Source organism: Molothrus aeneus, chromosome 2 (assembly GCF_037042795.1).
Source record: "Molothrus aeneus isolate 106 chromosome 2, BPBGC_Maene_1.0, whole genome shotgun sequence".
Classification (NCBI taxonomy): domain Eukaryota; kingdom Metazoa; phylum Chordata; class Aves; order Passeriformes; family Icteridae; genus Molothrus; species Molothrus aeneus.
Genome location: NC_089647.1, coordinates 90,850,945 through 90,863,244, shown reverse-complemented (window position 1 = coordinate 90,863,244; position 12,300 = coordinate 90,850,945). Strand labels below are relative to the sequence as shown.

Sequence of the window (12,300 nt, the reverse complement as noted above, 5' to 3'; positions counted from 1 at the left end):
GCTGTAAATCTTCTCCTCCTCAACATTGCCCCTGTTCTGGTTTGACTTTCATCTTATTGCAGAGTGATACAAATTCTAGAGGTACAGTGGTGGGGCTGCTCATGGAATTAGTAAGGCTGGGAATTGGAGAGTGGGACTCTCTGCAAGCAAGGTGTTAAATCATCTCTTGCAATCTTCTGCCAATTCAAACCAGCTTACAGCTTTCTTCAGTTCTCCATATAATCTGTTTACTTGAATAGCACTCCAAAGAGTGGTTTTCACACTCTTTGGAGACATTTGGTGAGCCAGAGCAGTTGGCATCAGAACTGATAGTATTTTTTTTCATGGGGATAAAGTGAGCAGGTTCACAACTGTGTCCTGTGCCAGCATTCCCCACCCTCATGCCATTTCCTACAATCCTAAGTTTTGTTTATGAAAAGCAGTTGAAGAGATTATTTGGCTTTACATAAGAGACAGAAACATTTCAAGTGTGGTACAATGCTCCTGGAAAGGAGTACCCAAGATATTCTAGCTGTCAGAAGTGGATATGGGACACAGTCTCAAGCTGCATCAGGGAAATAGAGGCTGGATATTAGGAAGAAATTTTTCACAGAAAGAGTGATGTTGGAATGGCCTGCCTGGGGAGGTGGTAGAGTCACCATCTCTGGATGTGTTCAGAACAAGACTGGATATGTCACTTGGTGCCATGGTTTAGTTAAGGTGTTTAGGCATGGGTTGGACTTGATGATCTTGAAGGTCTCTTCCAAGCTAGTCATTCTGTGATATAACAAATTTATACATTACCTGCTCAGAGAGGTGGCATAACATAAAGAGAATATTTGGGAAAAAATACAGCTGTTTGTCTTTCCAGACAGCTGAAATCAGGGACATCCTACAGGCACTAGCCTACCTTTGGCACCATCTATGTAACTTTCACACATGAAATGTTTCATTTTCAGTTTTTGTATTTTACTCTTGTTGAGACTTAACTGTTGAAGATGGCTCACAGAAGAAAAATTAAGTTTTGCTGCTCAGACAGAATGTAGCTGCAGGAAAACATGGCAAGCTTGTGGGTGGTTATGGGTTTAGGTTTGTTTGATGTTTTTTTCATTTACCCGATGTCAGGGATGCAACCAGCTGTTTTCACTGGGAGGTAAATGCACCCCAAAAAAGGAGATATATCTTTCTACAAAAGAGTAATCTATAGGATATAATTTTTCCCCCGTAATCTATATTTTCTAGAAAGTTACATTTTAAACAATTCAGAGATAAAATCATCACCTGCAAAAGTGGGTGTTTTGTTTAGCTAGTTTCAGAGGTAGGAGAGCACAGTTCTATGTATGTTATTATTACTTATGGTCAAATTACCACATCTTCAGGACAGTTCACATGGAGGCTGGAAGACTGCTTAGCCAAGTGTGTGCTCTCAACATGTTTGCAGTGGAATGGGTTTGCCTAATTTGATGTCACTCACTGCAGTGATGAAGAAAGTTCACCCTTATTCTTTCTCATGTCTAATGCAGTAGTTTGGACTCTGGTGATAGAGGCTGACACCAGGAGAGAGAGTTCTTGCAAAAGCTCTGCATTTTCTCTCTGGTTTTACTGATTTTCAGATTTTCTTATATTCATATTTTAACTGTAATTTACTGCAGCATCCTTATACATAATTTGGTAGCATAGGGTGTGTTTTCCCTCGCTTTTCCCCCCCATTTTCCTTGGAGGGAGAGTGTGTGTGTTTTCATCTTGTCTAAGTTAGTGCTGAACAGTGTTACAAGCATGAAAACTTGATTGAAGGAGGTTAAAATATAAATGCTTTTATCTTGGGATGTGCTCTAATTATATTTACTGTAGTCAGAAGTTTTTCCTAGTGTGTATAAATCCTAGTGTGTATAAATCAGATGTACTTAAAATAAATATGTAAAGTACTAGTCTTTGGATAATTTCAGCTGTGTCACTTACAAATGTCTTGGAATTCTTACCATTTTCCAAATGATTTTGTCTTCACTGTAGGTTATCGGTACGCCTCAGAGACCTTCAGCACAGAATACCATCCTGGTAGGAAGTCCACACACACCTAACACACATTTTGCATCACAGAACCAGACTGGAGATTCTTCACCTTGGTCTGCTGGGTGAGCAAAATGAAAGCTAGAAGGGATTAATAAAGTGTTGGAACTTTTGTTTTAAGCGTTGTGATAGTGTATGTACTCCTCAGGCTAGCAGTTGTACCAAAGTCTTTTCCCTTTCATCAAGAGCACTTCACCACTGAAGCCTGCTGTACTAAAATAGGGAGTAGTCACACCATAAGTGCCTCTTCATTTCTTGTAAAAGAATGCAGAATATTTTCTGTAAGCTCTGGTAGATATTCTGACATTATTAACATTTAGAGAATTTAGCTCCTAAAAGGACACAGGAATTTATCTGACTTGATTCTATGATTTCTCTTATGCTGGTGTATTTTCAGAAAAATATGGTGTATTTCTGATTGAACCAAGGATATCCCAGAGTGTCATTTGAAATAAGAATGTGGTCCTTTTTGAGAAAAAGTGTTAAATACAAGGAATGCATTCTTTTGGTGTGTTTTTTTCATGCAAGCTTGTTTTTAAGGGCGTCTTGTTAAATGTAGTTGCTTTAAAAGACTACATTTATTATTGGTGGCCTGTTACTCATAAACAGATTTCTGCTTTGGAATTATACAGTGAAATGAGATGTAAGAACTGAGACTTCCCCTTGCTGAAACTAATTTTGTTGATATTTGTATTTTCCCTCTGGTTACAAGGAAATTTTTATTTAAAAACTTTGCAAAGCAGAAAACTTTGTTATACTGCTTGTATCTTGTAACTTTGAAGTTCTAATAGCAATTTCATATACTGTATAACTTCAAATCTGTGTTATAGTAATAGTGTAATGTTTAGTGAGTTCAACCAATATCAGACTTTGTCTGTTCAGTCAGTATCAGTATCACATTGCGTAGAAAATGCTCAATCTATGTGCTACTTAAAAATAAAAAATTTTAAAAAGGACAAAAAAATTCTCTCCTCTGATTCAGTTTTCATGTTTTAGTATTTATCCCCTTATCTCTTCTTGTCTTGAAGTTTGGAAGGTTTTCTTTGTTGATTTCTTCAAGTAATATCAAGTAATATCAAAAATTGTTAATTTTTTGTCTGCTGCTGGAAAGAATTCAGGCCAGGTTGGATAGAGCTTTGGGCAACCTCACTGAGTTGAAGATACCCTGGCTCAGTGCAGGGGGGTTGGACTAGATGACCTTTAAAGATTGCTTCCAACCCAAAGTATTCTATGATTTTGTGATTCTTCTGAAGCTAGAAAAGGTGGCAAAAGAATAAATTTATATTGTGTTTAAGCATCAAGATACTAGAATTGTTTATAAATATTGTAAAATGTAGGGGAAAAAATGTAGGAGAGAAGGTTGGTAAGGGATAAGAAGCAGAAGAAAAGGGAAGGCTTGGGTTTTTGACAGCAGTGTGCCTGTATTTGAAAAAGAGACATCAAATATTCCAAAGTTTAAATCTTCTTAAAATATATATTAAATATATATTATACGTATATTTAGGAAGCGGAACAAAAAAGGCGAGAAGAATGGCAAGGGTTTACGTCATTTCTCTATGAAGGTTTGTGAGAAGGTACAGAGAAAAGGAACCACCTCATACAATGAGGTGGCAGACGAGTTGGTTGCAGAATTCACTACCACTGATAATCACATTTCACCAAATGAATCAGTAAGTATATGGGAAGTCCATTACATGTGAACTGAATGGGGGAAGAGAAATTTCTCTTGAGATTTTTCTGTTTTTCCTACTGCTAAATGAAACAGTTCAGATATTAACTGAGTTTACCCATTTGCTGTAATATGTTTATTTTCAAATATTTTTGACACAGGTATATTTTTGATTAATGCACTGTGTCTACAGCAGGCTTATGACCAGAAGAATATTAGACGACGTGTCTATGATGCCTTAAATGTCCTTATGGCCATGAACATTATCTCTAAGGAGAAAAAGGAAATCAAATGGATTGGTCTACCTACTAACTCGGCTCAGGAATGTCAGAATTTGGAGGTATATGCATTTGGAACTTCACAATGGCTTTGTGTTTGAGTAAATGTTTACAGCTTTAATATGTTCTGATACAACGTGTGCCTATAATCTTCTGAGGTAGCAACATGGTCCTCTTTTTATTTTATTTTTTATATACTGAACACACACTCTTCAACTTCCAGATTGTTCAATTGTGTCTTTGTTTAATTCTTCTATGTCAAAAATACAGCTTTTAGAAGTACATGTGAAGTGGTTCTGAGTGGGAGGTAGTAAAAAATTAATGTGTATTTCCAACATTGCAACAGTGGTACTCAGGAGTTGGGAAGATTTGTTTTCTCCAGATGCCAAACAGACAGTAGATCTGTGATGATAGATGTTGCAGGTAGGTCAGTACATATAGGCATCTCCATTGCTGCAGGTCCTTTTTTACCTTTTTGTGACAATTCTCTTAAGTGAGTATGTCAGACTTTCTTATTGCATGTCATGGGGAGGAAGCGAAATGCTTTATACAGAAAGAGATTCGTAAGTTCTGACAGGATTTTTTTTACTGGCCTGAGATTTGTAGGATAATAAAGTTACTGAGGTTTACTGAAGTAAATTCACTTCATCTGAATGGAATGAAACGTTGTATTTATTTATTCTCAATAAGTCTAAACTCCTTCAACAGGACAAAAAAAGTCAGAAGGTGCCAAAGTTAGGGGGAAAGTGGAACAAAAGTGTTTGGGTGCCTTATCTATAAAGGGATAATTCTAATTTTTGTTTGATACGGATAATTGATTTTTCATTTAATTTTTAAATTACTTTTGTGGCAGTGAGTTTCAGGGGTGCGAGAAGCTTCTTATGACATACCTTTTGTTTGGTTTTGAACATCTTGATATGTTGATACCTGCTGAATATTTTTTTAATTGGAAGTGATGATGAACTAGTCATTCATTATTCACTTTCTCCATCCTGTTCATTGTTTTATAGGGATCTCTCTCATGTTCTTCCCCATTATTTCGTTCTCCTTTCAGTACAGTCCTAATTTATTCATTATTCTCTTGTGTAAAGTCTGTTCTGTATCACTGATGATCCTGATTGCTCTTTCATATGCTTGTCTTGAAATAGAACCATCAGACCTACAGAATTCAAGATGTAAACATTCTGCTTCATAGAGTAATGTAGTGATAATTCCTGTTTGGTACTCTGTTTCTTGCCTAATAATTTGAATTTTTGGCTGTCAGAGTACAGTGAGCTGATGGATTTTGCAGATACTGCAATTTTAGATCTCTGCTGAATGTCATTTTATTTCTAAAGTGTGCATGGATTAGATTGTTTTCTCACACATACCACACTATATTAACCAGAAATAATTTAAGTGATGTAATTACAAAATGCTGTAAGACACTTTGAGTTTGCTTTATGACAAACTCTTTTTACTATGCCAGGTAACCCAGCATTGCCAGCAGATTCTGTCACCTTGTCACCTTAATCTGATTGTTGTTAGAGTAACAGTCTGTCAGTTTAATCCCCATGGGAATCTCTGGGGAGTTCTTCTACTAAGAAAGCTGTGTATTTCCTAGCTTTTAGTCTCTTACCTCTTTTGTTATTATTTAGTACATATTAAATACTGTGAGGTCTTAACCTTGGGCTCCATAGCAGCTTCCTGTCTTTAACCATCTTTGATGGATCTTCTCCAATACCTCCAATGTCAGTAAACTCTACATAAATAGATCCTTTTTGTCTATCTTTGCCTCTCTGAGAGAATTCCAATAACCCTTTGAGGCATAACTCAAACATTCTGTTTGCAAAGATGCTTTTATCTTCTTCACAGGTATGTGTAGAACCTTAATGATTGATTGCTGTATTTCCTAACTCCACTGTTCTGGTACTGAAATTATTTTAAAGGGAGAAAATGTTGGCATAAAATGCTGCTTAAAACCAACAAACTGACCAGTCCTTTTTGTCTGTCTTAAGGTGGAGAAACAGAGAAGAATTGAAAGAATAAAGCAAAAACAGTCTCAGCTACAAGAACTCATTCTACAGGTACAGTCAAGGTACTCTTGTCTATAGGGCAAGGTAACTTATATCTGTATTCCTCTTGTTTTGTCCCAGTCTGAGGGATGGGAACTTCTAGGAAGACTAGAGGTGAATTTCAGGAGAAGGTGTATTCAGCTTTATTTAACATTGTAGTTTAGCTGGGACCATGCTTGGCCATTGCTATTGGGGATGCCACCAACCTTCCATCAGTTATGATGAATTTATCTGGAGTTTCAAGTATGTTTAAACAGGGTTTATGTTGATAGGAGAAGTATTTCATATCATACCCTCTGAATTTTCCAATTTGGTTCAGGAACTGAACTAGGTACAGGCATCTAGAATTTTCTTCTGTGTTAGCATCCATAGATAAAATTACGTGACTGTACAAGTTGTCTGTCATAGTGCTCTGCATTGTGCCTTGCTGGAGAATTGCTGCCACTGGTGTGGAAGTGGCTGGACCACTGTGAAACTGTGGCTGAACTCCTTCCCAGATTTCCCTTACTGCACCTGGGGAAGCAATAGTTTATTTCCCAAGACACTGTGCTGCTGGTCCATAGAAATGTATTCCTGGGTAGCTGTGTTGCCTACACAGTAGGAATGAGAATCTCAGAAGTACAGACAGCTCTGGGACAGCCGCCTGATTTTTATCAGTCTCTGTGTTGGCTTTGGATTTTGGTCTTAATTATTGTTTATTTAATTTGATTTTGTGACCAGAAAAATATTTTCCTTTCTTCAGTAGCTTACTGTATGATTTATTACTCGAGTTTCTATGGTTTTTAATTATTCAAATTGCTAGTTTTTAAAATAGGAACGTTCCATTGTAAAAAGCAATTTTGGTAAGATGTTAAAGTCACTAATCTTAAATGGGTAATTCAGAAACCTAATGCCAGATATTCAAATCTAATCCAAACATTAAATTTTTTGCGTATAATTAATTCCAGTAGTAACATTTTTTGGAGTGCAGCAGCTAGTAGGGAAGCGTAAATGGAGAGGAGATAGGATGCTATGGGAAAATTTATTTTTCCAATCATTGTTTTCTCTCCATTCTGCCAGAGATCTGTCCAAGGAGCTGTGCTGATGTAGTTAGTAGAATGTGCTTCTTTTTTTCCTCAGTAAAGTTTTACTGCATTGCCTTTTTTAATACTGTGATCTGTGACTCTTCTTGCATCTTAACATGCAGAAATATGGTAAACACTCTGTCCTTTTCTGCATTTATTTCTGCAACCATTGCTGGAATCCTTAGTAGTTTTGTTAACATGATCCTAAAAGCTTCGTTCATGCTTTGCTATCACTGTTGCTTTTTCTAGCAAATTGCCTTTAAGAACCTCGTCCAGCGGAACCGTCAGGCAGAGCAGCAGGCAAACCGACCTCCCCCTTCCAATTCTGTCATCCATCTGCCTTTTATCATTGTGAACACCAGCAAGAAGACAGTGATCGACTGCAGTATTTCAAATGACAAGTAAGCCAACAAAATTTGCCATTTGGCCTTCAGTAGAGCTCTGAGTTTGTATAAATGTTCATGTATCTTTGTTAAAGATTAAATACAAACTTACTTTACTTGTGCCTTTTGTATATTGAGAACATGCACTTCAGACAGCTGTTTTATATATTCTTTTAATCAATAGACTAAGTGATTCACATTTGATAACTTATTTAAGACTTGCTATCTAGAGATACTAGGCATCTCTCTTGACATTTTGTCTTACTTAACCAAGCAGTGTTTTCCTTTGTCTTGAACACCATGGAATGCAGCCAGTGGAATTGAAAATGGATTTCACTTTCAGGGCTGCTGTTCTCCACTTTTGCTTCAAAAAGCTGTATTTTTCACCAGCTAAATAAAAACTGAATGTAAGCAGTCACAAGCAAATACATAAATCTTGAAAATTTGATTGCTTAATGTGATGTGTCACTAGCACACTTAACACTGTGTGTAAAGCTTTTGAAATGCTGCAATTCCTGAAAATGGAAAGGTAGTTAAAGTTGTTGAAGTTAATTGAGACATTTTTTTCCTCTCCAGGTTTGAATATCTATTTAATTTTGACAATACTTTTGAAATTCATGATGATATAGAAGTACTAAAACGAATGGGAATGGCTTGTGGGCTAGAATCTGGAAGCTGTTCAGCAGAGGACCTAAAAATTGCAAGGAGTTTGGTTCCTAAAGCTCTGGAACCATATGTGACAGGTTAGTTACTCCAAAAAGAGTTGATTTTTTTCCTCCTTAATATAGGACTTCAAGAAAACACATGAAAATACCTTAGATCAGATAATTTTCCAAAGATTTCTGTCAAGTTCTCAAATTTGTCTGCTTTTTAGTGTATCTTAGGGAGCAAATAACGTAGTGATTCATAAAGAGTGGAGTGTTGCTCTTTGCAAAACATTTTGCATCAAGCCACACAAGTAGATCTTTGCAGTGTGTAATTCTTTTAAGAGAACAGTATTTATGCTTGATTCACTTGCAAAGGCAAAAGGTAGTGAAGTACAAGCATATGACGAATACTGAAATCATCTGTCTTGCTCACTTCAAAACAAATGGGTTTTTAAAATGTATTTTGAAATTTTATTGTTGCTCGCACTAGCCATTTTTTGGATTATGCTGGTTTGGATATAGTACATAAATATGTTTTGTTGTTTGGGCTGCAAGACTCCTTTTCTGGACTTTAAAGGACGAAGCATTTCCACTGAATTAGATGGGTGTGTTTGGAAGGATTCCTGAAAAGCATGTTGTTTGTTTTACAGAAATGGCTCAGGGATCAATCAGCAGTGTATATGTCACATCTTCATCAGGTTCTGCGTCAAACGGCACAAGATTTTCAGCCAGGTGAGATGAAACTTTCAATTAGTTTTGTAAATCTGTGGTCGTCAAAGAGATTGGATATTAAATGCTTCATGAAGCAAGTTCTGTTTTGATTAAATAGGCTGTGGATATGTTTTTTAAATTTATTCTCAGACATCACTTCTATAGTGGTTCGTAGCAGTGTTATTAAGGAAATCCTTTCCTGTATACTAGAAAGGTGTTAGAGTGGTGTTATTCTTGAATGTGTTGTTTGTTTGGGGTTTTTTTTCTAGTTTAGAGTTTGTGACAAGAAAACAGATACTTCTCTAAAGATAGAGTATTGGAAAGATTAACCCTTGATCATTTAATGTCTAACATTAAAAAATATTTTGACCTTTGGATTTTAAACAGCAATCACAGAAGCTGGTAGTGTGATAAACCATAACTAGTATTCAACTTTGTTACTCACTAGTTTCTTACTACTGTATTAATCAAAAATATGTCCTTCTGTGAGCTCCACAAGGTTGTAAAATGAGTCAAATATTCAGCAGTTGGATTCTGTGATCTCTGAGGTCTTTTCTAACCTAATTGATTTTATGATCATTGAAACGCTTGACATTCGTAACAAATGCTTGAATTAAGTTCTGCATGTTTTGTGCAAGGGAACTGAAGCTTGAGTGAGAATTCTGCCAAAATATCTTTAGAGATTCTGAACAGTACCTAAAATCTCTGTTTTCAGTAGGTTTCCTTCTGTGGTAATGAGCAAAGGGTAGTCAAAAAGAGCACCATGTGTTTTTAAGACTTTGAAATTTCAATAGGCCACTGTTAGCCAGAGACCAATAGAGAACCAGAGGCTGACTGGAGTTCATTATCTTGGTGAGCGTACAAGAACTTCTAACATTTCCATTTCTTAGGAGTTTGGAAAAGGGCAGTGACAAATTATATTTAATTATAGGATATATATGAATATTCATGGCAATAGCAATGAACATTCATGGCAAGACAAGTTGTGCTGCCAAGGCAAATAAAGGCTGTGCATTTATTTTACAAGGTCTCTAAAGAAAGTCTGCAGAAGTCCAAAGATGCTGCTACCAATACTTTCATCCCAGTTTGTTTGCCTTAGTAGGATACTCGGGTTATGAAATCCAGTTGTTTTTATCAAAAAGAGAGGAAAAAGGACTTTGGGTTTGTACTTTCAAACTTTAGAAAAGCAGAAGAATAATCTCTTTGATTTGTTTTGTTTTCTTTGCTTTTGAAACTGCTTTTGCAGATAATTATGGCAGACCTATTGTAGGTCATCTGCCTACAGCTAACAGATATCTTAGTATCTTGCTGCTGAATAAGTGTGCAGAACAGCAGAAGTGCTTGAAAGTGTCTTAGTGGATGTGTTTTTCCTGTGAGCTTATAGGGTGTGCCCTGGCAGTTTGATTCTGTGTGATGATAGACCATTGAATTGGCTCCATACAGCAGCAAGCGTGCATGATTGAATGTGTGCATTAGCTGGATCAGCATTTAAAAAATTACTAGCAAACATATTTTTGAAAGCAATTTTTAAATGATGAATGTCTTTCAAGGGAGGTACTTTTGTACTTTTGATACTTAGAAGGGAGATATTTTTGTGAATTAAAGAAAACCAAAACATTTTGCATGATTTTGTGGCTAAGTTTAATAGTTTACCAAACTATTTAGAAAATCAGCAATTAAATAGATTGACAAAGTAGCAATTCATCATGGAGGCAGGAATTTTCTGGCTCTATTAAAACAAAATACTGCACAATGAGAAGAAAAGTTTCAAATTAAAAATACAGCATGTGACAGTTTGCTAAGTATTATCAAGGAGTTAAGGAAAAGCTATTAATTTTCCAGGTCTTTGAATCAAGATCAGTGACTCTGAAAGACATGATTTACTTGCAAGCGTTCAGTGCTTCACAAAAATACTAAAGAGCTTGGCTTTGTAACCTTAACACTAAATGTACTTTAGAAGAAACCTGAAAAACATTTATAAAGTGCCTGTGAGAAAGTTTAATCTTTATATTAAAAACTAAAGGAAGAAACCTGATAAGAACCACTTCAAAATTACTTGAGACTGTTTCATCTTTTTGGAGATGGCTTGGACATACACTGAAGACAATTTATAAAGTGGCAGTGGTAGATTCATTAAAGGAATGGACTAGATAGGGGAGAAATCATGAAGCAATGCCAACTGGATTTTTTTTCTTTTTCAGTGACTTTTCCAATGGTGGAGATGGAATGTTGGCTACAAGTTCCAATGGATCTCAGTATAGTGGCTCCAGAGTTGAAACACCAGTTTCTTATGTTGGGGATGACGATGATGATGACGATGATTTTAATGAAAATGATGATGACGACTGATGCCCTTTGCTTGTAGACTATTTTTTTGTTAAAATTCAGCAGGCTTCAGGAATAAATTGTTCTAGGGAGAAGTGTCTCAAATTACTTTGCCCCATCCCCCAAGGAGAATATTGGTAAGCAGTTCTGAGTTTAGAAATTGCACCTCTGATAAGCAAACAAGGATTGTTTTATGTAGGATATTTTTAAATGTGGTGTGGATGTGTGTTTTTGATACCAGTGTGTTAATGCAGAGCCTTTATTTACTCTTGTTTTAGGGGTTTTTGGTTTGTTGGTTGTTTTTTGTTTGGGATTTCTTTTTTACTTGAAGGAAAAAGAATTTTGCCCCAAATGTTCTTTCAAAGTTTGCTAAAGAAAATGTAGACACATCATTGAGAAATAAAATACTATCCTTCTGTGGAAAATGAATACACTGAATGGCAATTTATTTGGAGTGTATTTTGATTATGCCACTTTTTGAGGGATAGTGAGCTAATGTAGTAGTGTTTTTTGTTAATCATGCAGTGTCCAAAGAACCAAACAAGAAAGATACGTCCTACTTTTTTACATGTTAAATTCCAGGAATGTTGTTGTGAACTTATTTTCCCTTAAATTATATCTAACATTATGATTCCATCAAGTTTATATACTTTTCACTGTATGTTGGGACATATGAATTACAAAGTTTTTGGCAAATGTTTACTGCCAGTTGGTGCAGCTATATAAAATGTCTTGAAGGTTTGGAATGATTTATTGCTTATGGTAAAATTTGCCTGATTTCTTACAGGCAGTCTTTGGAAACTTTTTATTATATAGTTGTTTACATACTTATAAGTCTATCATATAAAGACATGTACTGAAACAAATGTTTGTATTTGTTTCATAAGCATCTTCCTGTAATCTATTATAAAGTTGAAATTAAATATAGAGAATGTTTTAAGTTTTTTAACTCAAAATTTGTCAATCATTTTTAATAGTTCATTTTTATAAAAGGAATTTCAGGGCAGGTGGTAGTCTTTTTAAATTTATTCACAAACAATTAACTGCACAAATACTGTCAGCTGCCTATTCTAAGACAGTAGTCTTTTTATTGAAACACAAATAAACTTTTCTGTAATATTTT

General features: G+C 35.7%; 1 protein-coding gene across 3 annotated transcripts in view; it reads left to right on the top strand.

Annotated features, from left to right (window-relative positions):
- The window catches only part of TFDP1 (transcription factor Dp-1), a 37,389-nt gene extending 25,783 nt beyond the window's left edge, over nucleotides 1-11,606 (top strand). For 2 of the 3 annotated variants that reach the window (XM_066545283.1, XM_066545282.1), the window contains exons 5-12: nucleotides 1,990-2,111; nucleotides 3,551-3,716; nucleotides 3,909-4,055; nucleotides 5,991-6,059; nucleotides 7,361-7,512; nucleotides 8,071-8,237; nucleotides 8,792-8,873; nucleotides 11,054-11,606. In XM_066545283.1, the coding sequence (XP_066401380.1) occupies nucleotides 1,990-2,111; nucleotides 3,551-3,716; nucleotides 3,909-4,055; nucleotides 5,991-6,059; nucleotides 7,361-7,512; nucleotides 8,071-8,237; nucleotides 8,792-8,873; nucleotides 11,054-11,201 (1,053 nt within the window). In that variant the 3' untranslated portion in view covers nucleotides 11,202-11,606. The remainder of the gene's footprint in view (nucleotides 1-1,989; nucleotides 2,112-3,550; nucleotides 3,717-3,908; nucleotides 4,056-5,990; nucleotides 6,060-7,360; nucleotides 7,513-8,070; nucleotides 8,238-8,791; nucleotides 8,874-11,053) is intronic. The other variant, XM_066545284.1, reaches the window with a different exon arrangement.
- Nucleotides 11,607-12,300: the final 694 nt, after the last annotated feature.